The sequence below is a fragment of the Schistocerca americana genome, chromosome 3 (genome assembly GCF_021461395.2).
Source record: "Schistocerca americana isolate TAMUIC-IGC-003095 chromosome 3, iqSchAmer2.1, whole genome shotgun sequence".
Taxonomy (NCBI): domain Eukaryota; kingdom Metazoa; phylum Arthropoda; class Insecta; order Orthoptera; family Acrididae; genus Schistocerca; species Schistocerca americana.
Window position 1 is genome coordinate 630,871,679 of NC_060121.1, and position 26,195 is coordinate 630,897,873.

At 39.0% G+C, this 26,195-nt stretch overlaps 1 protein-coding gene across 5 annotated transcripts in view; it reads right to left on the bottom strand.

The window, feature by feature from the left end:
• Nucleotides 1-26,195, bottom strand: part of LOC124607023 — a 116,218-nt gene that overhangs the window by 20,928 nt on the left and 69,095 nt on the right. For 4 of the 5 annotated variants that reach the window (XM_047139186.1, XM_047139185.1, XM_047139184.1 and 1 more), the window contains one exon: nucleotides 22,831-25,290. In XM_047139186.1, coding sequence (XP_046995142.1) covers nucleotides 22,831-25,290 — 2,460 coding nt within the window. The remainder of the gene's footprint in view (nucleotides 1-22,830; nucleotides 25,291-26,195) is intronic. The other variant, XM_047139187.1, reaches the window with a different exon arrangement.

Here is a 26,195-nt window from a genome sequence, read left to right on the forward strand (position 1 = left end):
CATATGTGATTTTTCAGAAAATTATAGTATAGTTCTACAGGATGAAGCTCAAGAGTTTCCACTGGACAAGACAACAGATTACCATTCATCCTTTTCTTATATATTACAAACAGGAAGAAAAAATTGAGCATATGAGCTTTGTCATGGTTTCTGATTGCCTGGAGCACAATACAACTGCGGTTTACACTTTTCAAAAGAAGCTAATTTCATATCTAACAAATAAATTTCAAAAGATTCTTTAAAAAGATATACTATTATTCTGACGGTTCTGCTGCTCAGTATAAAAATAAGAAAAACTTCCTGAACCTTTGCCTTCATGAGGAAGACTTTAACATAAAAGCTGAGTGGCACTTTTCAGCCACAGCACATGGGAAAGGGCCTTGTGATGGAGTAGGGGGTTCAGTAAAGAGACTGGCAGCTCGTGCAAGTTTGCAAAGGCCATACCAAAATCAGGATCCAAACCACACTAGATCTATTTGAGTGGGCAATGGATAATATCACAAATGTTGATTTTGCATATTCCACTCAAAAAGACTACGCTGCTTCAGAAATATTCTTAAAAAGCCGATTTGAAGAGGCACTGATAATCAAAGGAACACAGCAATTTCACACTTTCATTCGCAACAATACATCAAAGTTAATAGTGAAATACTTCTCAGGTGATATGCAGAGTTGGGAGAGGGAAGGAACTACATCGCCAGACAAACTGAAGTTACAACATGTATCTGGCTATGTCACCACTGTATATGGCAGAAACTGGTGGCTTGGATACATTTTAGAAAAAAATGAAGAACTTGATGAAGTGAAAATAATTTTTCTTCATCCATGTGGACCAGCTAAGTCATTCTCTTATCCTGCACATGCAGATGTCCTGTGGGTATCAGTTGTGGATGTTCTCACAAAAGTGAATCTATTTACTCCGACAGGGAGAACATACATTAATAATAAATGAAAAGCAACAGTTTGCTTTTGTTCTACAATATTATTTTTATTGCTAACCGGTTAATATGAGAACATACATTCTTAATGAAAGTGATGTAAATCAAACCCAATCAGCTTTATTAAAATGTAATACGTGAAGTTCCAAGACAATTTATTGGGAAACTGCTTTCAATTCAAAACTTATTTTTTGTCTCAGGTTAGTGTTAATGTATATTTTATAGAAAGTTGTTTCAAAATTATTGTTAGTACCTATTGTGTTAAATTTAGCTATGTACAGATACCTGTTACTCAAAAACAAGCATTATGTATTTAATTTGTTCAATAGTTCGATTTCAAACATCATGGACCAGAACTATTATGTAAATACTTGTACTTATTCATACTTTACTTCAGTTTGTAGTTAAATGCTCAATTTCTTGTTTCTGTTATATCGGTTAATATACAGTGAAGTTGTATTAAATTAAAATGAACAATCAACTTAATTATAAAATATGCTGATTAGTTTTGGTTTAATAAGGTGATGTTTTGATATTTCTGATACTTTTTTTACTTACCTTTCAGTATATTTTAAAGAAATACCTGTTTGTTAAAGGTCAATTTGGTCAAACTAGGGCCGTTAGTGAAAAACAAGAGTCCGGAATAATATTTTTTAACAATGTACCCATCATCATCCCAGATTTATATTTTGCCATGTGATTTACAATAGTATGAAGTAGTTATGGAAATATTTTGAAAATTTTCAATTATGTACTTTTTGTAAAAAAAAATTAAAATTAAATCAAAATATTAATTAATATTTTGAAAAAGGTTATTAATTAGAAGCTATGTTTTGTTGTATATCCCTGGAAAGAGCACGCAAAATGACACCTTTCCCAGTTCTCTAGCTCAATTAGGGCAGCTCCTAGGACAATTTAAAAAAAGTCCGTTCACACATTTTTGGCTGGTTTTTGAAAAGTTTACATAGCCATATTTCAGGAATGGTTTGAGATAAAAAATTGAAATTCGGTATTTTTCCTAGTCTCAGTGCCCACTATAAGTATACCAGCTTTCAGCAAAATCTAAGAGGGTAAGGTAAAATAGGTGTGTTGATTTGACATGGAATGGCTCACATGACCAATCTCTGGTGAGCAATCCAGAATCGCCGGAGAGGATGACTGAAGGAGGGAGTAGAGCTTCTTCACGACAATGCTTTATCCAACGTCGCTTGTCAAGGACTGGAGCTTTTGAAGAAACTTGGGTGGACTGTTATGCCTTATCGGCCGTACAGCCCGGACTTAGCCCCAGTGATTATCATCTCTTCCCCAAGCTCAAGGAACACTTGAATACAAAAACTGGAAAAAATAGACAAAAGTGTAAGCTTTTCAACGCTGTACAAATTAATAACTATAAACAATGTTTTCTATTTGTAAAAAAATATGGGAATCTTCCTTTTGGTACAACCCTCTCAGTAGCCCTCTTGTCATTGTAACAAAGGAGGATAACTCAGTTAGAACTATGCTCATTGCCCTGGCATTGTACAAAACAATAGAGCCACAAACTGATCGGCCTGAAGTGTTGGAGGAATTGGTGCAGAAGTTTTATGGCGTCAAGATATTGACAAGCATATACTTGACTGCCAGCTCCTGGCAAACTCCTCTAGCTCAGGAATGTAGAAAATATACAGCATTTGTATATGAACGAAGAAGTTATCATTTCCGAGCGTTGCCATTTGGTCTGAAAATATCAACATTAGCCTTCACATGCACGTTGGGTGAAGTGCTAGGAGAACAGCTACTAGACAAAATCACAGTCTACATAGATGACATTCTAATTACTGCCAAAAGTTGGGAGGAACATAATGAAACACTGAAACAGGTTCTTGATCAAGTTGAGAACAACATTAGTGTCAACCTAGAAAAGTCTGAATTCAGAAAAGGTGAAATTAAATTTTTAGGGAATGGCATTTCAGTGGAAGGCATCAACCCTGATACCGACAAACTCGAAGCCATTAGAAATTTCCCACAGGCGAAGACCAAAAGGCAGATTAAAGCATTTATAAGGCTCAATGGATTCTATCACAAATTTGCGAACAATCAGGCACTCAATGCTCAGGAAATGTTGGGCTTAACTAAAAATAATGCCACTTGAGTGTGGACTAAAGAGTGCGGGGAAGAGTTTAAAAAGATCAAAGACAAATTGTGTAACAGCATCGTGTTAGCCTACTTGAATTTAAATGAGCCATTCTGCATTTTTGGCGACGGTTCAGAATAAGTCACAGAAAAGGAGGCTTTGGCAGTAGTCTTTGCTTTCAATAAATTCAGATATTACGTCATGGGCAGAAAAGCTCAGGTTTACACCAATCATGAAGCATTATCTTTCCTTATGGATTGCAGACTGAGGCACAACAGATTGACCAGATGGGCCATTGCTCTATAGGGGTACGATTTTACTACCGAGTACTTTCCTGGAGGAAGTAACATAGTGGCAGACACCTTATCTAGGTTACCTGTTGGAATGGACAAAGCAGATTTTAATGATTCAGGGCAAAAGGAGGTATCAATTATGTACCTCACACAAGTAAAGAAGGAGGACAAAATTTGAGTCATCCTACAAAACCTAAAAAGGGAACATGAGGATATTAAGCTTATCCGCTAAAATCAGGATATATTATACGATATATAAAGGGATCTCATAAAGGAGAGCAAATCCTGAGAAAAAGTAGTGGAAGGTCCATTGGCCGAAACAGAGTATCAGTAGCAGATAAGACAAAGGAAAGCTGCTACTTCAGCAATATTGAAAAGAAGGCCAGGGCAGTATTAAAAACAGGCATTCGATGTCAAAAGATCAAGGCAGCTAATTCTAGCAATAGAATGGAAATGCATAACATGATCCCGACCAAAGTATTAGAAAGGGTCTGCATGGATTTTTATGGCCCCCTTCCAACATCATGAGAAGGATATAAACATCTATTTGTGGTGTTGGATACATTGTCAAAGCATGTGGAATTGTATCTGTTGAGAAAGGCTACTGGTAAGTCGGTAACAGACAAAATTAAGAATGACTATGTTACCAAGGTAGGCAAACCCGAGAGAATCATTAGCAATAACAGAAAGCAGTTCACCTCAGTGTATTGGAAGCAAATGTTGAATGATTTAGATATAAAACCCATTTACATTTCAAAGTACCTCAATTCAACATGAGTGAGAGAGTGAGGAGAGAGCTCAATAGATTATTTAGAACCTATTGTGCTAACAAACATTATATGTGGGTAGAATATGTTGAAAAGTTTGAAAGAATAACCACCGAGTTGCCTCAATCGACCACAGAACTGCCTCCACAGGAATTGATGACAGGGGAAAGTGTGCCCAGTATTATCGAGCAAATATTAGCTTTCCACCCAGAGATGAATTATCCACCCAAGAGAATAAAGACCTGGCATTAAAGAGGATAAAAGAAAAGGCGACTTAATGTAAGAGTAAACATGATCAGCAATTCAGAAAGGTATTGTACCAAGTTGATGAACTGGTGCTAATTAAGTCAAGACTGAGGTCCTCAAAAATTGATTCGTAAACCAAGAAGTTCCATGAAACGTATGCGGGTCCATTTAGGATAATTAGACTGGCTCATCCTAGTGCTGTGGAGGTGGCCAACCCAAAGACAGGACAGAATAAAGGATTGTATAATGTTGTTGATATCAAAAAGTTTCATCGGAAATAGAGCAACTTCAGGGGGCAATAGCACACTTTGCACTGCTAGGTAGCTGATGCCTACGTGAGACGATTGGATTAAACGTTATTAGCAACAATTGGTACATGGTCTGCGAGTGATTACAAGCAGTAGTGAGGTTTCCACAGCAATACATATATATTTAGGCTAGGATGAGTCCAGCTACAGTTCAAATGAGGAAGAAATAGTTTTGTATCTACCACAGAAGTCGACTACTCATATATGAACGATAATGAGAGAGTTTTGGATCGACCACTCATATATGATGATAAGGAATAGGAATGTAATAGGCGACATGAGAATCGGCCACATATTTAGGGATTAGTAGGTGAGGTATTTCCGCTGAAGCATTATTATTATTAATAATTGTATCATGAGTTTTTCTGTAAGTTCTATGACAGCCTCTGCTGCATATTGAGGAGGTAAATAGAGTGAGCAAACAGTGACCCTTCAACACATATGAATTTCAATTGCAACTCCTTGCAGATCAGTAACCAGGGCAGAGCAAAGGAGTGGTGCACATTACTGGCAAACACAGGAACCTCTAACTTGGCACTTTTCCCAATGATGTCATCCTTGTAACAGAGCATATAGCTCCCTTAGTACAATGGCATCAGATGCTTTAAAATGAGTTTCCTGCAAACACAAGCACTGGGGGCGTTCCTGTGCTGCGAGTTTCAGTTCCTCCTCGAGTCCTGAACCCATTCAGGTTCCACTGTAGTATGGGTACTATTTCACCAGTGTGGTTTTAATTTGCCGATTTCTTTGCACCAGGGAGGTGAGGCACTTCTAGAGAGAGGGGGAGAGGGGCCGTCTGGGTCTGGTGGTGAGGCACATGACTGCATGGTTTCCTCCTCACCAGTCAGACATGACAGAACAATGTCTGATGGTGCTCGGAAAAGGTTTCAACCCAAACGTTGTGACTGTCCCAGTTCCCGTTCCCTTAAGAGGATGACGGGAAAAGGAGGCATAGAGAGGCACTCTGCTTTTGGGTGCCATGTTGATGCTCACTGTGGAACTGTTGCTGGTCTCTTCTGTTATAGCTGCCTGGATTAGTATGTTCTTACTCGCTTTGCTTTGGGCTTGTACACGTAAAGGTACAGGTGCTTGTGGTTGATAGTGGTATGGGTTTTGTTGCTTTATAGTCTTTACTGTCTTCAGTATAAGGGATCTGCTTAGTCACTTTTATTTCCTGAACTTTGCCTTCCTCAGCATAAACAAAACAATTTCAGCTCCAGACTGAGAGTCTCACAGAGCAGTTGATGCAGACTGCCAGAGACGGGCACAGTCAGTCCCAGTGTCATGGGCTGCCTTTCCATACTTCCCACAGGTCGCTTCACCTCTGCAACTCATCGTTCTATGGGCAAAACGCTGCCATTTATAGCATCACACAGGATTAGGTATGTAAGACCTGCTGAAGTTAGAGGAACCCTGACATAATATGTTCAGGAAGCATTGGAGAATTAAAGGTGACAATGAATATAGAGGTCTTCTCAATTTCCCCATTATTCCTTCAGATTCACTTCTCCTCATCCACTATCCCCTATCCATTCTTACTTCAGCTCTCTTACATCCACATCCATGACATTACAGTACATGAGAGAGGCATGCACCTCACCGATCATATCATAAACACCCAATTTGTGTGATTACTTAACAAGTTCCACCTGCTTTGACTTGTTAGTTTCGACAAACAGGAACCATTATGCAAACATTTAATAGACTTTAAGGTGCCAGAAATCCTCCTCCTAAGTCTTTATGAATTAGAAGGGGGACATTTTTTCTAATGTTCCCTCCATCCTCTTTATCACTGGAAAAACACTTTGACTTTCCTTGAGCCTTGTTACTATAGTCCAACTTATTCCAATTATGAGGAGGCCTCTCTCATACGTTCAGATGAATCGGTATGAGTATTCCCAGGGAGTACAGTTGAGAGGAAAAGAAGATTTCGAGGGTTCCATCTCAGTCCCATGAACATCTGGGGAAATAAGGGTCCACTCAGACTAAGCCTTGGGTACCTGAATAAGCAGTATACGACAGGTGTGGCAGGTCCCCCAGAGTTGCCCGCTAATGATTGTTCTTCCTTAACAGCCGTGCATCTTATCGGCATGCAGCACACCTCGAGATTGAGGTTTTTTTTATAAAGGTTTACCATCCTCATGATCCGAGCGGTTAAGGGGAGATTTACTATCTCTTGGCTAAAAAAAAATCGATTTTTTTTTTAAATTTCATTTTTGGATCCATGAAACGGTTTCTCTGAATACGGAAAGGAAATGTTTGTTATTCGCAGTTGAACAAAAAAAATGCACCTGCCTGAAATCGGCGTTTTTCACACACCAGTTTTTCTCGGGAATTTCGACTTTGTAGCGGCGAAAAATTATTCTATGTGCTTGCCCATGACTAAAACTGATAAAGTGATCAAGGACCTTATGACAGACTATGGCTTGGCAATCAAACGGCATTCCAATTCTGCCGAACAGATAAAGAAAGAAATTTGGGCAACTTATTTCCACAAGTGTTCGACGGATGACCATCCACAACACCAAAATTGTCCAGCTGGGGAAACTAGTTTGTGCAAGTGGCACATTGCAGAGGCTACCAGACATCTGACAAATATCAACACAACCAGCCGCTCTCCAAAGAAGTTCAAAAAGTGATTCATCTGATCTACGAGGCCCTTTCAGAGGACGAGTTACTGTGCCGGTGCTTGGGAGGAAACACACAAAATTCAAATGACAGTTTGAATGCGTGTGTTTGGAAGTTAGCCCCCAAGCAACTGCATTCTGGTGCGAAGACTGTGGAGATTGCGACTTTCCTGGTAGTGAGCAGCTTCAACGAAGGGTATTCAGCAATTCTGAAGACATGACAATGATGGACATCACCCTGTGACTCTATTCGATGCAGTTCACCAAGCATTCGGACAACCACTGGATTCAAGTGGTAGAAAACCGTTTGTCACCGGCCGTACGAGCAGCTCTGGAACAGCGCAGGATGGCCCAGATCGAGCAGAACGCCCTCTATGAGGAAGAGAAAGGACTAGTTTATGGACCCGGAATAGCAGAGTAAACGTAAGTTGCATAATATTGCATTCATATGTAGTCAAAACCTTAAACGCATTTTTCTCTAAATGACTTTTTTATCGGGCGGTATGATAACTTCAAATCTACTGAACTGATTGGCATGATTCTTTGTTTCCGACGATGCTAACTAAATTGTCCAGGAGTTGTACCACTTTTATTCCAATCCATCAACTAAAATACTTTTACTTGGCCGACGAAGCCAAAAAATCGATGATAACCCCCCCCCCCCCCCTTTTTTTTTTCAAATGGTCACCAATTTGTTTCCGATGGTCCAAATAACTTAAGCGAGTTACAACTCCTAAAGAATCTTATATACTTCACTAACGTCAACTCAATTTTGATTTCAGATGAGCCGGCTGACCTGTGTCATACCGTGCGTGGAGGTCTACATTGAAATTTTGGTTCGTTCCGACGGCACTTCCGCCTTTGCTCTTCGACATTTCCGGTCGAAAAAATTCCAGTTTGTACAGGAAATATCAATAAACATCTTGATCAAATTTCACATTGATACCTATAGCACATCCCGAGAAAAAAATTCACAAAGAACATGCTTTTGCGGGCCAAAGATAGTAAACCTCCCCTTAAGTGAAGATCCCCGTTCCTTGTGACACAATGTTCCACTGTCGTGTCACATTGTGGTCGCTGAAGCTTGCCCAGAGCTTATGGTAGAACAGACTTGCAGCGCACACCAGTCTCCAGCTCAGGAAACCCAGTGTCACAAAGCCTGTACCCAGTAAACGAATGCTGAGCCCCTGAGGGCACCAACAGAGAAGATTTCTGATTGTGTGACAGATAATGGCAGCAATATGAAGAAACTAAATTGTTCGATGTTTGGTAGAAAAGATTATTCCTTGTTTTGCACACATATGAAATTTAACTGTAATGCAGGCAACGGATAACTTCACAGAAGTGTCACACAGTTTACGATATCGTTAATTATATTAAAAAAAGGAACATTAATGCTAGTGATGAACTACACAAAATGTGGATGGATTCTGGATGCACAAAAGACAATGTGAAGAAAATCATTCTCGATGTCAAGCCACAATGAAACTCCTGTTGTTACATGTTGTAGAGATTGGTTCAGCATCCATAATAGTCAAAATATAGCTCAGTCATTAAAAAGCGCCCTCCATGATTACTGGTGCTCAGCTAAACAATATCAAGGAGATATTCTATTGCAACAAAAGATATTTCTGGGGACTCTTACTTGACTGTCAGCAAAGCGATACTGTGAGTAAATTGCCCGAATGAAGCCCTTAATAACAGTCTAACAAAAGACACAATTACAATCCAGTGTAAAAGTGAATCATGCATAAAAAATGAAACAGTCATTTGAGAAAATCGAATATAACTCAATTATGGCAGTGGCTACTGTGTTGGACCCAAGGTTTAAGTGATTACATTTTAAAGATCCTTTGGTCAAGGGTAAAGCGGTCACATACTGAAATGGATTCCCAAAAATCAGTAACAAATCAGATTCTTCCGGCAAATCAGAAGAAGAAGAACAGGTTTCTGATGTGTGGAAGTATCGAGAACTTTTTTTTTTTATTTCTGTATGGTCACACCACTAACATTACGTCCACACATCAATAAAAACACATTTGTTTCGGTTTATCTAATTCTAATGTCTTACACCTGGATGTAAATAACAAAATGTTTGACAGCTAGCTGTTTAAAGGACAGTTACAACAACAACCCTTCAATCAGAGAATGAGCTTGGCCACACCTTCTATTCTATCCACTGTTCTCATATCATTCTGCTATCTCAGATACCAGTTGCCACAGATGTCTCATGTGGACAGTAATGTAACAGTATTAAACTATGTTCACCGTTTTCATTGTTTGTCAGTGCAGTTTGTTTATTTATGAGACAGAAAGTTCTTAACTGGAAAAGTCTGCAGAAAAGTGAGAAGACTACCATGACTCTGTAAAGCAGTTGCTATTACTACAGCCATATAATCTGTGCAGTCAAACATGTACTGACATCACCCCCTACCATGCTTGACTATCAATCACTTTGTTATTTTGATTCATGTATAGTCACAAAATCTTTCCTCTGCCCTTCTGATACAAATACTGATACTGGGCTACCCATCATCATTTCATTTGTTTGCAATATTAAGTTTGATAGGACAAAGGAAACGAGATGAAGTGAATGTGTTTCTGAGTAGTTCAGTAAAACACTTGTCAAACTTTTCACTACATCAAAACACTCAGAAGGGGAACTCCTAGAAAAGAGTGTCCATATCAAACCTGACTGCAATATCCATATTTATAAATCACTTTAACAGTTTGCCAAGTTGCCAGAGAAACAAATGTGAAGTCTGCACTTTCCCAAATATTTAGAACCTGTTTCAGTTATTTTGTTAGCTAACATATAATGTTCTAAAATTACTAACTATTTATCTTTCAGGAATGCCCTCCTTGTATATGTCATTGATGTTATTGTAAAGTTACAGTTAATAATGCCACTTGATAAGATCTGTGCAGTGAGGAGAGTCATTACCTTTCTCAGTTTTACTAATAACCTAAATAGAAATGTCGTGTAACAGAGTGCAAGTCCCCCTGTCATAGCCAAAATGTGAATTTAAGACTGTAAAATTACATTTTTTTAAATCACTTGTAAATCTCCCACGCGCTGTTCATACCTTGCACATGTCAAATCTAAGTGATGGCACACTGTTAACTGCTCTAAAAGTTTCATTATGAATTTCCAACAGACGACATACTGAAGCAGCCACGCAATTCAGCTGTAGGGAACAAAGCTATAATCATGAAATTATAGATGATAAGAGCCTTATTGTGGTCTTCGTCCCAAATTTCTGGTCTGGCACAATTCGACAGTCTATCGAAATGAAGGTGTTGGAAACCTCACAAAGGATGACAGGTGTTCTACTATAGGCAAAGCTTGGATATGTTAGTCACGTAACGCTGGGTGTCTCGTGTACTCGAGTCAGAAATGTTTAATGGATGTAAGTTTCTTTGTATGACAGAATATGTATCATAAAAAATGGTCATAAAATAACACAAAGAGCACTATGAGCTAAACTTGCAGATACACAACAAACAACATCAACGATACTTTACAATCTGGTTGCAGTATAAGCAGCGAGCACAATTTAGGCTAGTGGTGTACAGACTTGCTAATAAAATAGGTCCAAACCACTTACTGTGACTGCATGAGGGCCACAAGTTCAAAAATATTGTACCATGAGACAAGTTTTTATTCTGAATTAGGAATTTCTGCCTCAATGCGAGCTGAACTGGGCTCAAAAGAACAAAATTCTACAAGGGCCTGCTGTCTCCACTTTGGGGGAAAAAGAAAAAATTAAATTACAAAAACAAATGTTGAGGGGAGGGCTACCACCAGATCAGTGACAAGTGGCATGTGGCCCATGGGCCATGGCCTGAGCATCCCTGATGTAGACCATTATACTGTCAGTGCAATGAAAAGATCACAGCAGATCATCCTAACATTGTGCATGAGAACAGAATTGTCGATGTGGATGGACAGCCATAAAAAATATTGCGTGCTCCTTAATTTGACTGAAACTTATAAATGCTTCTGGTACATATAAATTTTAACTGGTTTCGATGTGAAGTCGTGGTTTAGTTATTAAAACAGGTACTATTTACACTTATTCTCTTAACATAGGAATACCTGAAAAGGTGATGGTTGTTTTAAAGCTGCCATTCCCAGTATAATTTAAGAATGAAGAAACACACACCTCTGGTGTAGTATTCTACAATATTTGCTATTTTAGAAACCAGTTTTTGGCTGTTACACCTCTGTTACATATAAAAAGATGAATATATACGGTTGTGAAATTTTTTTGTAGGCCAACGATTTTAAAGTAGTCCATCTAAAGAGTATCTTGGTTGGTTTTCAATGTGGCAATTGTTAATGTTTGATAAGGACTAAAGCATGAGGAATTATTTCAGTAAAATGAAATGTAAAACTGTTTAGCTTAGATAAATTACGTAACACACTGAATAATGAACTGCATGATAAATTACAACACTTGTTCTAAGAAGAAAAATAAGTTGAACAATATAGAAAACTTTGGTGAGATGTTACAAGTGTGTAACTGAACAAGATAATCTTGTCCTTGAAAGGTCCAATATTATAAAACTGTTAAAATATTACAAGTAAGACTAAACCGGTAAACCAGTGGTATACTAGCTACAATTTTAACAGGGCAAGTGAAACTAAAGCAACCGAAATAAAGGAAAAATGGAGCATATGAATAGGATGGGTAACTTATAGAGTGCTCTGGATGGGATTATTAGCAGTATCAGCAGTTACAAGTGGTGTGTAAGAGAACCAAGTCTGATCATTCACTATTAAGCTCGGGCAAGTGGACACATGCTTATTAACTTTGGCTACTTCAAGGCAGTTCGTCTTCCTCCATTTGTGGATGTTCTGTAAGACTGCATGTTGTATCTTGTAAGTATGCCTACTTTAAGCAGGTGGTCTGCAAAAGTAAAATCTCCTTTTCTAAGCCATCAGCTTTTATAGTGTTTCATCAAACGGATGGATATTGCCCTGCCAGACTTGCCTATTCAGTATTTGCCATAATTACAGGCGATTTTGTATATTTCACTCCACTTCAAGACTGATGTGCTGTCTCTACCATTGGGCAAAAGTGTTCAATAGTGTCGTGCACATAAAATTATGTTTTCAAATCCCAGCGCACAGGGTTAGATTTTGAGAATGGGTTCTGAAACAAGTGCATGGCAGTGAAATTGATCCTTACTCCTTTTCTCATTTTGTTTTCAGGCGATGCTTTGTTTCATTTACACAGGCATGTTAATTTCAACAACTGCAGACAGTGAAGCACTGATAGACCTTTTCTGCTTCATGTGGGTCCCTTCACGATCAACAAATAGAAGTGCGATGCGCAGTGTAGTACCGACAGACCTGTTCTGCTTCATGTGGGACCCCTTAATGATCACAAAAAAGGAGTGTGGTGTGCAGTTAGTGGTGACAGAATAAAAGGCCTAATTTTTTTAATGAACAGTGACCAATGAAAGGCATGTGCAAAACATTTTGCAACAGTCTTTTAATAAACTGAGTGGACAAGAATGAAGCTTTGAATTTTTTCAACAGGATTTGTAAGGGCTCATACAGCCAATGTTTCTTTGCACACAATACACGATGTGTTCCATGACAGACTCATTAGGAACAATATCTGGCCCGCTCAAAGTCCCGATTTAACCCCGTGGAATTTCTGTTCGTGGAGAGCACTGAAGGATAATGTGTACACAACAAATCCACACACATTACAAGAACAGTTCCAGCATCTGCTTCCATGACATGGTTCAGTACACAATTTATTTGCATACATTTTAAATTTAGTACTGTGATAGTGGACACATGACAAAGCACATGATTCACCAGACAATGGAGCACTCGCTGCTTGCCATCTACTGCACTGTGAGTGCAATCATCAAATAAATGGAGCGTACTGTCCCCCCCATGAACCATGGACCTTGCCGTTGGTGGGGCGACTTGCGTGCCTCAGCAATACAGATGGCCATACCGTAGGTGCAACCACAACAGAGGGCTATCTGTTGAGAGACCAGACAAACGTATAGTTCCTGAGGAGGGGCAGCAGCCCTTTCAGCAGTTGCAGGGGCAACAATCTGGATGATTGACTGAACTGGCCTTGTAACACTAACCAAAATGGCCTTGCTGTGCTGGTACTGCAAACGGCTGAAAGCAAGGGGAAACTACAGCCGTAATTTTTCCCGAGGGCATGCAGCTTTACTGTATGGTTAAATGATGATGGCGCCCTCTTGGGTAAAATATTCCGGAGGTAAAATAGTCCCCCACCCGGATCTCCGGGCGGGGACTACTCAAGAGGACGTCGTTATCAGGAGAAAGAAAACTGGCGTTCTACGGATCGGAGTGTGGAATGTCAGATTCCTTAATCGGGCAGGTAGGTTAGAAAATTTAAAAAGGGAAATGGATGTGTTAAAGTTAGATATAGTGGGAATTAGTGAAGTTCGGTGGCAGGAGAAACAAGACTTTTGGTCAGGTGACTACAGGGTTATAAATACAAAATCAAATAGGGGTAATGCAGGAGTAGGTTTAATAATGAATAGAAAAAATAGGAGTGCAGGTAAGCTACTACAAACAGCATAGTGAACACATTACTGTGGCCAAGATAGACACGAAGCCCAGGCCTACTACAGTAGTACAAGTTTATATGCTAACTAGCTCTGCATATGATGAAGAAATTGACGAAATGTATGACGAGATAAAAGAAATTATTCAGGTAGTGAAGGGCGACAAAAATTTAATAGTCATGGGTGACTGGAACTCGAGAGTAGGAAAAGGGAGGGAAGGAAACATAGTAGGTGAATATGGATTGGGGTTAAGAAATGAAAGAGGAAGCCATCTGGTAGGATTTTGCGCAGATCATAACTTAATCATAGCTAACACTTGGTTCAAGAACCATAAAAGAAGGTTGTATACGTGGAAAAATCCTGGAGATACTAGAAGGTTTCAGATAGATTATATAATGGTAAGACAGAGATTTAGTAACCAAGTTTTAAATTGTAAGACATTTCCAGGGGCAGATGTGGACTCTGACCACAATCTCTTGGCTATGAACTGTAGATTAAAACTGAAGAAACTGCAAAAAGGTGGGAATTTAAGATGGGACCTGGATGAACTGAAAGAACCAGAGGTTGTAGAGAGCTTCAGGAAGAGCATTAGGGAACGACTGAAAGGAATGGGGGAAAGAAATACGGTAGAAGAACGGGTAGCTCTGAGGGATGAAGTAGTGAAGGCAGCAGAGGATCAAGTAGGTAAAAAGACGAGGGCTAGTAGAAATCCTTGGGTAACAGAAGAAATATTGAATTTAATTGATGAAAGAAGAAAATATAAAAATGCAGTAAATGGAGCAGGCAAAAAGGAATACAAACATCATTAAAAAATGAGATCGACAGGAAGTGCAAAATGGCTAGGCAGGGATGGCTAGAGAAGATACTGCCTACAGTAAAATTAAAGAGACCTTTGGAGAAAAGAGAGCCACTTGTATGAATATCAAGAGCTCAGATGGAAACCCAGTTCTAAGCAAAGAAGGGAAAGCAGAAAGGTGGAAGGAATATATAGAGGGTCTATACAAGGGGGGTGTACTTGAGGACAATATTATGGAAATGGAAGAGGATGCAGATGAAGATAAAATGGAAGATACGATACTGCGTGAAGAGTTTGACAGAGCACTGAAAGACCTGAGTCGAAACAAGGCCGCGGGAGTAGACAACATTCCATTGGAACTACTAACGGCCTTGGGAGAGCCAGTCCTGACAAAACTCTACCATCTGGTGAGCAAGATGTATGAGACAGGCGAAATACCCTCAGACTTCAAGAAGAATATAATAATTCCAATCCCAATGAAAGCAAGTGATGACAGATGTGAAAATTACCGAACTATCAATTTAATAAGTCACAGCTGCAAAATACTGTCACAGCTGCAAAATACTAACATGAATGCTTTGCAGACGAATGGAAAAACTGGTAGAAGCCGACCTCGGGGAAGATCAGTTTGGATTCCGTAGAAATGTTGGAACATGTGAGGTAATACTGACCCTATGACTTATCTTAGAAAATAGATTAAGGAAAGGCAAACCTACGTTTCTAGCATTTGTAGACTTAGAGAAAGCTTTTGACAATGTTGACTGGAATACTCTTTTTCAAATTCTAAAGGTGGCTGGGGCCAAATAGAGGGAGCGAAAGGCTATTTACAATTTGTACAGAAACCAGATGGCAGTTATAAGAGTCGATGGACATGACAGGGAAGCAGTGGTTGGGAAGGGAGTGAGACAGGGTTGTAGCCTCTCCCCGATGTTATTCTATCTATATATTGAGCAAGCAGTGAAGGAAACAAAAGAAAAATTCGGAATAGGTATTAAAATCCATGGAGAAGAAATAAAAACTTTGAGGTTCACCAATGACATTGTAATTCTGTCAGAGACAGCAAAGGACTTGGAAGAGCAGTTGAACGGAATGGATAGTGTCTTGAAAGGAGGATATAAGATGAACATCAACAAAAGCAAAACAAGGATAATGGAATGTAGTCGAATTAAGTCGGGTGATGCTGAGGGAATTAGATTAGGAAATGAGACACTTAAAGTAGTAAAGGAGTTTTGCTATTTGGGGAGCAAAATAACTGATGATGGTCGAAGCAGAGAAGATATAAAAAGTAGACTGGCAATGGCAAGGTAAGCATTTCTGAAGAAGAGAAATTTGTTAAGATTGAGTATAGATTTACGTGTCAGGAAGTCGTTTCTGAAAGTATTTGTATGGAGTATAGCCACGTATGGAAGTGAAATATGCACGATAAATAGTTTGGACAACAAGAGAATAGAAGCTTTCAAAATGTGGTGCTAAAGAAGAATGCTGAAGATTGGATGGGTAGATCACATAACTAATGAGGATGTATTGAATAGAATTGGGGAGAAGAGGAGTTTGTGGTACAACATGACTAGAAGAAGGGACCGGTTGGTAAGACAAGTGCTGAGGCATCAAGGGATCACAAATTTAGCATTGGAGGGCAGCGTGGAGGGTAAAAATCATAGAGGGAGACCAAGAGATGACTACACTTAGCAGATTCAGAAGGATGTAGGTTGCAGTAAGTACCGGGAGATCAAGAAGCTTGCACAGGAGAGAGTAGCAAGGAAAGCTGCATCAAACCAGTCTCAGGACTGAAGACCACAACAACAACAACAACAACAACAACATACTGTATTAGTACAGTACATTACTAATGAGTTCTCAATGACTGTTAAGCTATGTTTCCAATTCATTATTTGTGTGTATATTCAAGTACGCACACAAATTTCGCGTTCAACAAATCGTTCATGCAGGACAATTGTTCAAAAGTACTGTGATTTGACCATCAAACACTCCCAAGACAAAGTAATAAGCATCCCCGGTACAGAGAAACAACTAAAAAATTTGAAAGAAAATAAGTCAGCAAGTCTGGATGGAATCCAAAATCTATTTCACAGAGAGTACTCAACAGTGCTGGCCCCTTACCTAGCTTGCATTCATCAAGAATCTGCCCAGCACAAAGACCCAACTGACTGGAAAAAAGCACAGGTGACTCCAGCACATGAGAAGGGTAAAAGAATGGACCTGCAAAATTAAAGACTAATATTCCTAACTTCAGTTAGCTGCAGAATCCTTGAACATATTCTCAATTCAAATATAATAAATTTTTCTGAGACCGAGAAACTTATGTCCACGAATCAGCATGGCTTTAGCAAGCATCGCTCATGTGAAACTCAGCTTACCTTTGGTCATGTGATAATACAGCGAACTATGAATGGAGGGCAACAGGCAGATTCCAAATTTCTAGATATCCAGAAAGCATGACTAGCAGGGTACCCTCTGCCATGCACACTATGGTGGCTTGAAGAGTACCTACGTGGATGTAGATAAATAAATAATAAAGCATGTAAATGTTTTTGTACAAGATAAATACGCAGTTTATCGGTCAACCACAGTCGAATGTTCTTCAACGGATACAGCATACACTACATACATGAACCCCTATCCATATGATCAATGGAAGGGTTATGGAGTAACCCCCCCAACTCCACCGTGAATTTGATATTATTATGCTTAGAATTTAGATATTTTTGGAATGCTTAAGTTGTCATAGTACCCACCCAAAAGCTCAGCATCTCATGAACATATGAAAACCAGCACCCAATCTTGTGAGAGAGTATGTTATTTTCCATGAAATGTTTTTCAAAATTTCTATGAAGATTTCTGCTAGGACTGGGCTGAGGGGGCAACCCATAACTAGACCATTTAACTGTTTGTACATCTTGGCATTGAAACAGAAATAATTCACTATGTTAACTTAATTAATAATACCATAACAAGATTTAAACTTGGTCCTGATTTTGGACAAGTTATTTAACTTTCTGGCGAACTGGCAACACAGAGATGAGAATACACTACAGGACAGATTGGGATATTGTCTTTATCGAGTTTAGACAGGCCATAAAAATGTCTGGGAGCTATAGAATTCATATTGAGAGAAAGTAGGTAACAGAGTCAAACAAGAGGGTTATCCGGAAAATAGATTACATTTTGGTATTAAAAAAGTATAGGAAAACTGATGTTTTACAATTAAATACTACTTTCCAACATAGTCTCCACACAAATTAAGGCATTTTTCATAGTCATGAACAAGCTTTGAAATTCTGTTCTCGTACAATTCAGTTCACAAGAATTTAGGCATTTACCTTAATGGCGCATGAGCTCTGAAATTCAATTCTCATGAATTCTGGCACCTTACACTTCAATCAGTTAGTCACACCTTCCTGCAGTTCCACATGTATGTCAAACTGCTGTGTTGCAAGCAATGTCTTCTCCGTTTAAATCAGATGGTAATTACTGAATGCAAGATCCTGACTGTAGGGCAGATAGCATTACTGGCTAGTAGACACCTGGGGTTGTTTGGCTACCTAGTGCAAGTCTTTTTATTTGATGCCATTTTGGCATATCAATGATGATGAGGACAACACAACATCCAGACCCCGAGCATGTAAAATCTCCAACCTGATCAGGAATCAAATTAAAATAAATCAACAACAAGCACACCTTTCCTGTAACAAAAACAGGTGCCATAAGCTTTCTTGCAGGCAATGTTTGCACGGATCTTATTGGTTTCTTGGGAACCTCTCATCAAGAATGGAATTAGGTCTTCCAGTTCACATTTTTGACCAAAGTCCCATCTCCAGTAATGATCTGATCACATAATAAGTCACCAGTTTTTTCAAAAAAACCAAGAAATGACAATGACACAGCCATATGTTGATTCTTGTAGTTTTCTGTCAAGACTTTGGGTAACCATCTTACAGAAAACTTATGATAGCCTAGCTTCTGTGCAAGGAGTTCATACAACAAACTTCGCGAAATTTGTGGAAAATTAAATGAGGACTCAGTTATTTTGAATCAGTGGTTTTCCTGAATCTTCTCATTGACTTTTGTGACCCAGTCGATCAGTCACAATGCTGTCACCCACCTCGTTCTTCATCATGAACATTAATTAGGCTACTTTTAAACATAATGTACCATTGGCATACTCCACCTTCACTGATTATGTTGTTTCCATACACTTTACACTGTTGGTAAGTTACCCATCCTACTCATATGCACCATTTTTCTTTTATTTAGTTTCTATAGTTTTACCTGCACTGTTAATATTGTAGTTAGTACACTTACAGTTGTTTTCACTTACCTGTTTGGTCTCACTTGTAATATTTTAACAGTTTGTAATATTGGACCTTCCAAGGACAAGATAACTTGATCAGTTACACCCTTGGAACATCTCACCAAAGTTTTCTATGTTGTTCAACTTATTTTTCTTCTCAGGACAAGTGTTGTAATTTATCATGCAGTTCATTATTCAGTGTTTTACATACTTTATCTAAGCTAAATAGTATTACATTTCATTTTGCTGAAATAAATCCTGTTTCTTTAGTCCAATATCAAACATTAACAATTGTCACATTTGAAAACCAGCCAAGATACTCTTTAGATGGACTACTTTAAAATCTTTGCCCCCCTCCCCCCCAAAAAAGTCACAGCCATACGTATTCATCTTTTTATACGTGACAGAGGCATAACAGCCAAAAACTGGTTTCTAAAATAATAAATATCTTAAAATATTACACCAGCACCATATGGTTTTCTTCATAAAGTATCAACTATTCAACCTAGAGACTACAGGATAGTCAGTTAATACAAGCACTATTTTTTATAAGGATCATCAATGTTCATGACACAGTATATTCTTGCAAAAAAATGTTCACTTGCAATTCAATCAACAGACTTTGTTATATGTTCCTGACTCCCAGTTTGACCACTAAATTTCACCATCATCAAACAAAAATTTATAACAAAAATAATAATCTGACTTGTGCTCTCCATCTCAAGAGGCTTATCACTAATTACAAGAACAAAGAGAAAGTGTTTCTATCCATTGTTGAATTTTATAAACTAATAAAGTTCAAAACCTATCAAATTTTAATTGCGCTAACTGAAATTAGGATTGGGTGGAGTGGTTGGGGAGACCATTTGCTTTCTGCCAAACACCAAGCTGCCCTCCATCTTCTGAAAGGCCATCACTTTATAGTGCTTTACACTGAAATATAATAGTATAATTTACAATTCGTAACCCAACTGTCAATTGGGACTATACATGTGTTAGAATATAAACCTAATACAGTCATGGTCTTGGGTTTGTTTAATGTATATCTGTTTGTTATGTTACTTGGACACTGCTTCTATTTGGTTGAAGTTCGGATTCGGAATGAAGGCTACATTTATACCAATGCGCATATTTGCATTTGTGACTTTTGCCCGGATATCAAGCTTACTTAAAATTACAGCTCCAATAAATGAAAACTTTTCTCAAAGTCCCTTCTTTACTTACTACCGGTTTTCCACTACAGTTCTTGATTTTTCATGTATTTGCTTCTCTTTTCTCCAAAGGTATCTTTAATTTTGTTACAGGCAGCATCCATCCTTCCCCTAGTTACACATGCTTCTACAGCCTCGCATCTATCCTCTAGCCATTCCTGATTAGTCATGTTGCACTTTCTGTCAATCTCGTTTTTTATTAAGTTGGTGCATTAAGTTCATAGCATTTTTGTTTTGGATGCTGGTATTCTGGTTACTACGTGTTTATTTATCACCTGTCATTTTTTATTTGTTGTCCATTATTGCTATTTAAGTTTCATCGTTTTGTCATTTGGAGATGGTGAGAGGGAGCTGTGAATCCTAGAAAATGGAGTGATGAAGAGGAGAAAGTAGAACATTTCCGACACATTCTTTTGTTTGAGATCAATAGAGTGGTGACAGCAGCACAGACAGAAATATTTGTGCAGCATATTAGGAATAATGCCACTGGACAGAGTACAACAAGAAAATTGTTTTCTTGTTTTAAGGAAAATCATTTTGACGTCAGTAGCTCTCCACCTTCAAGAAATATTTGGGGTTTGATGATCATTTAAATGCATAAATCCACAATTATCCATGTCATTGTGCTCGAGAACTAGCAAATGTGAAGAGTAATGTTCACTGTGTCATAGTGCGACACTTGCTTACAATGAGGAAGGTTCAAAAATAGGGTGTGCAGTTACCACATGCTCTAAGCCAAAATCTCAGAGATCAGCAGATGGACATATGTGCATCTTTGCTTGCTTGTATCAACAGGCTCATGAACAACACTGGTCATTCTTATGCTGTATCGTTAATAGTGATGAGAAATGGTGTGTCTACGCTAACACATGGAAAAGGAAGGAATGGCTGAGCCCAAACAAAGCCGCACCTCCCCACAGAAAGACCTGTGCACATCCACAAAAGATAATATCATGCATCTGGTGGAACAGCAACAGTATGGTTTATTACGAATTGCTTCCGCGAAGTGTAACCATCACTGCTGATGTTTATTGCCAACAGCTGAGGCATCTTGCAGATGCAATTCAAGAACCACCACGAAGACTGCATGAAGTGTTGCTACTCCATGATAACGCTTTTGCACACTCCAATTTTCACCTTTTCTGCTCTATATCAAACACCCTTCACGGAACTTCCTTTCTGGATGAAAATATGCTTCGAACGTGCCTCGACGAGTTCTTCACCTCGAAACACATGATTTCAACAGACACAGAACTGAAAGGTTACCCCTTACAGTTTAAAATCTGGTTCCAAAATTTCTGTATTATGGTTCACTCTAAAATCTTCCTGTGCCTTAAAGATTTCTTCCACATACACAACCTTCTTTCATGATTCTTAAACCAATTGATGGCCATGATAAAATTATGCTTTGCACATGATTCTACATGCAGCTTCCTCTGGCATCCCTTTCCCTCAGTACTTATTCTACCATTTTTCTCTCTCTTCCTTTTCTTCCATCAAATTCCTTTACTCCAACACACTTAAATTTTCCTCTCCATTAATTGAATAATTTCTTTTATCTCATCATACATTCTTTCACTCTCTTTATCATCTGCAGAGCTAGCTGACACTACTGCAGGGGTGATAGCTTTCTCTCTATCTTGGCTATGATAGTTTGATCACTATGCTGTTCACAGTAGCTTACTCAAATTTCTATTTTCTTATTCATTATTAGACTTACTCCTGTGTTACCTTCTTATTATTTTGTACTGATAATCCTGTACACACCTGAACAGAAGTCCTGTTCATGCAGCAAACGAACTTCAATAATTCCCCATATACTAACTTCAACCACCCTACTGAGCATTTTAAATTTCATAGCCTAATACCTGATTATGGCACCTAACATTCCATGATCTAAACCGTAGAATATCAGTTCAGTTTTTCCTGATGACAACATACTCTTGCGTAGTTCCCGCCTGGAGATGCAAATTGGGGACTATTTTCTCTCTCGAATATTTTACCCAAGAGGATGCCATTATCATACAACCATACAGTCGAGCTGCATGCCCTCGGGAAAAGTAACAGATGTAGTTTCACATTGCTTTCAGCACTAGCACAGCACCAAACAGATGAATAGTTTAATCATTGCTTGTGAATGTAGAAAATGTTTCATGTAAATGTTTCGTATCACCTTCAACTCCAAAACACAATACAAAAGATTATAATTCTAATTAACCAACCAGAAGAGGGTAACATACACACAGCAATATAACAACTTATGTTAAGTGAGTTTTAATAATACATAAAGAACTCATCAAGTATGGCGATGATATTTTTTGAAATGGTATATGGATTAAAACACAAGAACTGTGTAGGCACTAGACACTATCTAGTGTAAATAAATGTAACTTTTACTTGTTTTAATTTAGAAAAATGGAACTTAGAGGAAACTGAAAAAATCTAACTCACAAGGTCCTTTTTCAAGTTTATCATTCTATTGCTATAATTCTGCCCCTGCAACTATTGAGTGAGCAACATGCCTGAGTACAATCTAATATAGCATTCACCAAAAGTAAAATTAAATATTGTTCCTAAGTTTCTGCAGTAATTAAAATTTACTTTTTCTGTCAGAATAACAGAGTATCATATACTACTGATTCTGTTTACCTGTGACTGGGTCAAGCTCTCCTTCTTGGACAACATGTGCCACTACTTGTGCTTGTGATTCATCGGCTGCCTGCTGGTCCACCATTGAGGTCATCACCAGCTGCTGTTCCTCTTGACTCTGCTCTTGCTGGCGTTCCTGTCCCTCCTGATTTACCACAGTCCCATCTTCACCCTTTATGAAGAACTGGGAACAACCAGCACCACCGATAACGTTCACTTGCTCTGGCATCAGCTGTGCCACAGCTTCAGCTACTGCTGTATCAAGTGTAAGCACTGCACCTTCTTCACTTCCCTCACCCCCTTCAGTCGAAACATAAACACACTGTTGTCCTGACTCATCTGAAACCTGCTGACCATCTGTTGATATTTGATACACAACACCATCTTCACCAGTCACAGTCACTATATCCCCACTCATTTTACCTGAAGCACCATCAACATAAAGTTTTCTCGCAGGCACTGAAATACCAGATCCACCCTTCCCTGTCTGTGTCACTACCTGAGTTGTATTCACTCCCTGCTGTGAATTTTTTGCTGCAGAGTCAGCAATTTTTGTCACTGTCAATCCCTGCTCTGTCCTCAGGGGATCCGCATAGTTACTATTTTCATTCTCATTACCCTCCACTACTGTTCCGGTTGTTCCACCTGGGCTCATTTCAACTTTCAACAGAGTTTCTTTATTGAGAGGAGAGGAAGGTCTAGGGTCAGGTAAGATTTCTTCAGGTTCTTGCTCTTGTGGGGGTCCTGAATCACCAGGCAAAGGTTCAGATTGGCCTGATGATTTCGTCTCTGGGCTGGGTGGAGGAGTGGGTTCCCCTTCCGCACGTCCCAAGATCTTTCCTGTTTCTGGACAAAGAGTGAAAGGTCTTGGTGGACTATCTGGTTCAAGAGATGGAAGGTCCCCCATAGGCAATTCCGGAAGAGAATCGTCAGACTCACTTTCACTTGTAGTGACTTCATGGAATTCCATATGAACACCATCTGTGTCCACTAGTTTACTATCTCGCTGCTTGTTGCCATCTGAGTCACCAACTTTTGACGTTTCCGCATTGCGACGACCTCGTCCTCTTCCAACGCTCCGCCCCGGTCTTTCCTCTTCCTCATTCAAATAATCTTCGTCATCGTCATCATCTTCTTCTTCCTCTTCATCTTCTTCATCGTCATCATCATCAAAATTTCCTCTGCCCTGTAATGAAGCCCCAGATGGTGTTAGTTGAGTCACGGATTTCACTGATACATTTGAATTTCCATCTTCACCTACCTTCATTTTTGCTGTAGCAAGAGATGACACGGGATTGTTTCCTTGGACAGCTTTCCCAAGCATAGCTTGTATTGGTTTTACACCACTTCGTGTCTGGGCAGACAGCGAAGACATTATCTTTCCTCCTTGTACTGGCACTCTTGGGCTAACTGCCCTCATTATTTTTGTTTGAACACCAGGTATACCAATAGATGACTTTTTGGCATTAAGTGGAGCACGTAACATTCCTGGTATTCTAGGAGACAGTACTGGTCTTACAGGATTGGCGAGTCCCGGCCGAGCAGCCAACACAGAAACGGGTCTGGTTCCTGACTGCATCCTCGGACCCAGTACACGAGGTGATGTTAATGGTGGTCTCTGCCCAGGTGATGCCAATCGAGGTGTGAAATTCTTCAGGTGCGAACCAGTCGGTGAAACTCGTACTAGTCCTGGAGACAAGCCTTGGGGACGAACCGAACCAGCAGTTTTGCTTAACAATTTCACTTGACCAGGGCCCTGAGCAACACGAGAAATACCAGATGACTGCACGGGTTTTCTTATAATACCTGACTGGGTCACAATAGTCTTAGTCTCACCACTTCCATTATTCACAGACTGGCTCGATGTTACCGCTTTACCCATGGCCGGAGATCCTGAAACAGATTCCAGTTTTACTACTCCAGACTTATTGGATACTATGTATACTCCTGAAGTGAGATTTGGCACTTGCCGCGGATCAACTTTTATAACACCTTTAGAGTTTGCAACCAATACAGGTGGCTGAGATGCATTTGAATCTTTGTTTGCATTTGATTGAGAAAGTTTTGTTTTATGTTCTGGAGATGAATCAGATTCTAATCCTAGTTTCACTGCCAATTCATCTGCATCATCCTTTTTATTCTGAACAATTGTAACACCATTCAAAGTATTTTCTTGTGGCCGTATCTTTCTAGGTCTTCCAGGAGACCTTTTAACTGTTGGTCCCATAAGATACTGTTCTTTGCTTTTGGGAACTGCCAACAGCTTTCCTGAAAAATTTGCAGAATTGCGGTGCTGCTGCTTCTCATGGTCATCATGAATTGATGAAGCACTGGAAGCTCCAGCATCTCCACTGCTCCAGTCATCATCATCTAGTGGTTCTAATTTCACCTTCTTTTCTGGTAAGGACAATTCATCATCATCATCTGTGTCACTGTCCTCACCAGCTTTCCTCTTGCCTCCTGTAACACAGAGAATATATTTATGTACTAGTAGGTAACTGGGTTGGTTTTTATCAGTTTTACTTTGCAGTCTTTTTTTCCTCAGCATATGGAACTACACTTTTGAATAACATCCTACTTGGAGAACGACTTTTTGTTTTTTATAAAAATAATTCTGAATGAACACAATCCTTGATCAATTTTGATGATGGCAGACAAAAGTTGTATTGATATCACTGTCCAAACATATCTTGTGGGAGGCTCGCACATCTTTCGTAGTTTGGAAAAGGCAGCAGGCCGGCTACATTTTAGGGGGAACAAATTTCCACAGTCTTCACTAATTCAAAACTATCAGCTTTAAAAATAAAACCAAAATGAGAATTATAGAGAAAAAATCATTTCCATTATAAAAATACCCTTTTCAGTGTGACTTGTAAAAAAATAAATAAAATAAACACACACAAACTAAATACATAAATTGTGTAGAATATTTATTAATAACGCTGGTGCAAACTGATTTTGGACAATTAAGCAGCAGTAATAAAATTGTCCTTGCCCCCTCCCCTCCCTCAGACAGTGTAGCACAGGAAATGACACATTAACTTGCAACAAGGTGTATTCGGACAGTGCTTTAAATATAACTTTTTTCTATCGTCATCCAAACCAATCAAGGCTTTTGTTCATTCAGATCTGGTTTGTAAAAATGAAAAACTAGTGACCAGGATTTGATTCAAGTAGAGTAATTCCTTATGTTGAATGCCTTATACGTTGCTATTTTGACTGTGAATGTTCATGTGATGAATATTTTTCACTGTGATATAATAAATATAATTTACCGAAAGTGTATGCAGGGATATTTGAAATACAAAGATGCTTAAATAGGGAAACATTCAACTAGCAACATACCATATTTACCTGTGTCCTAC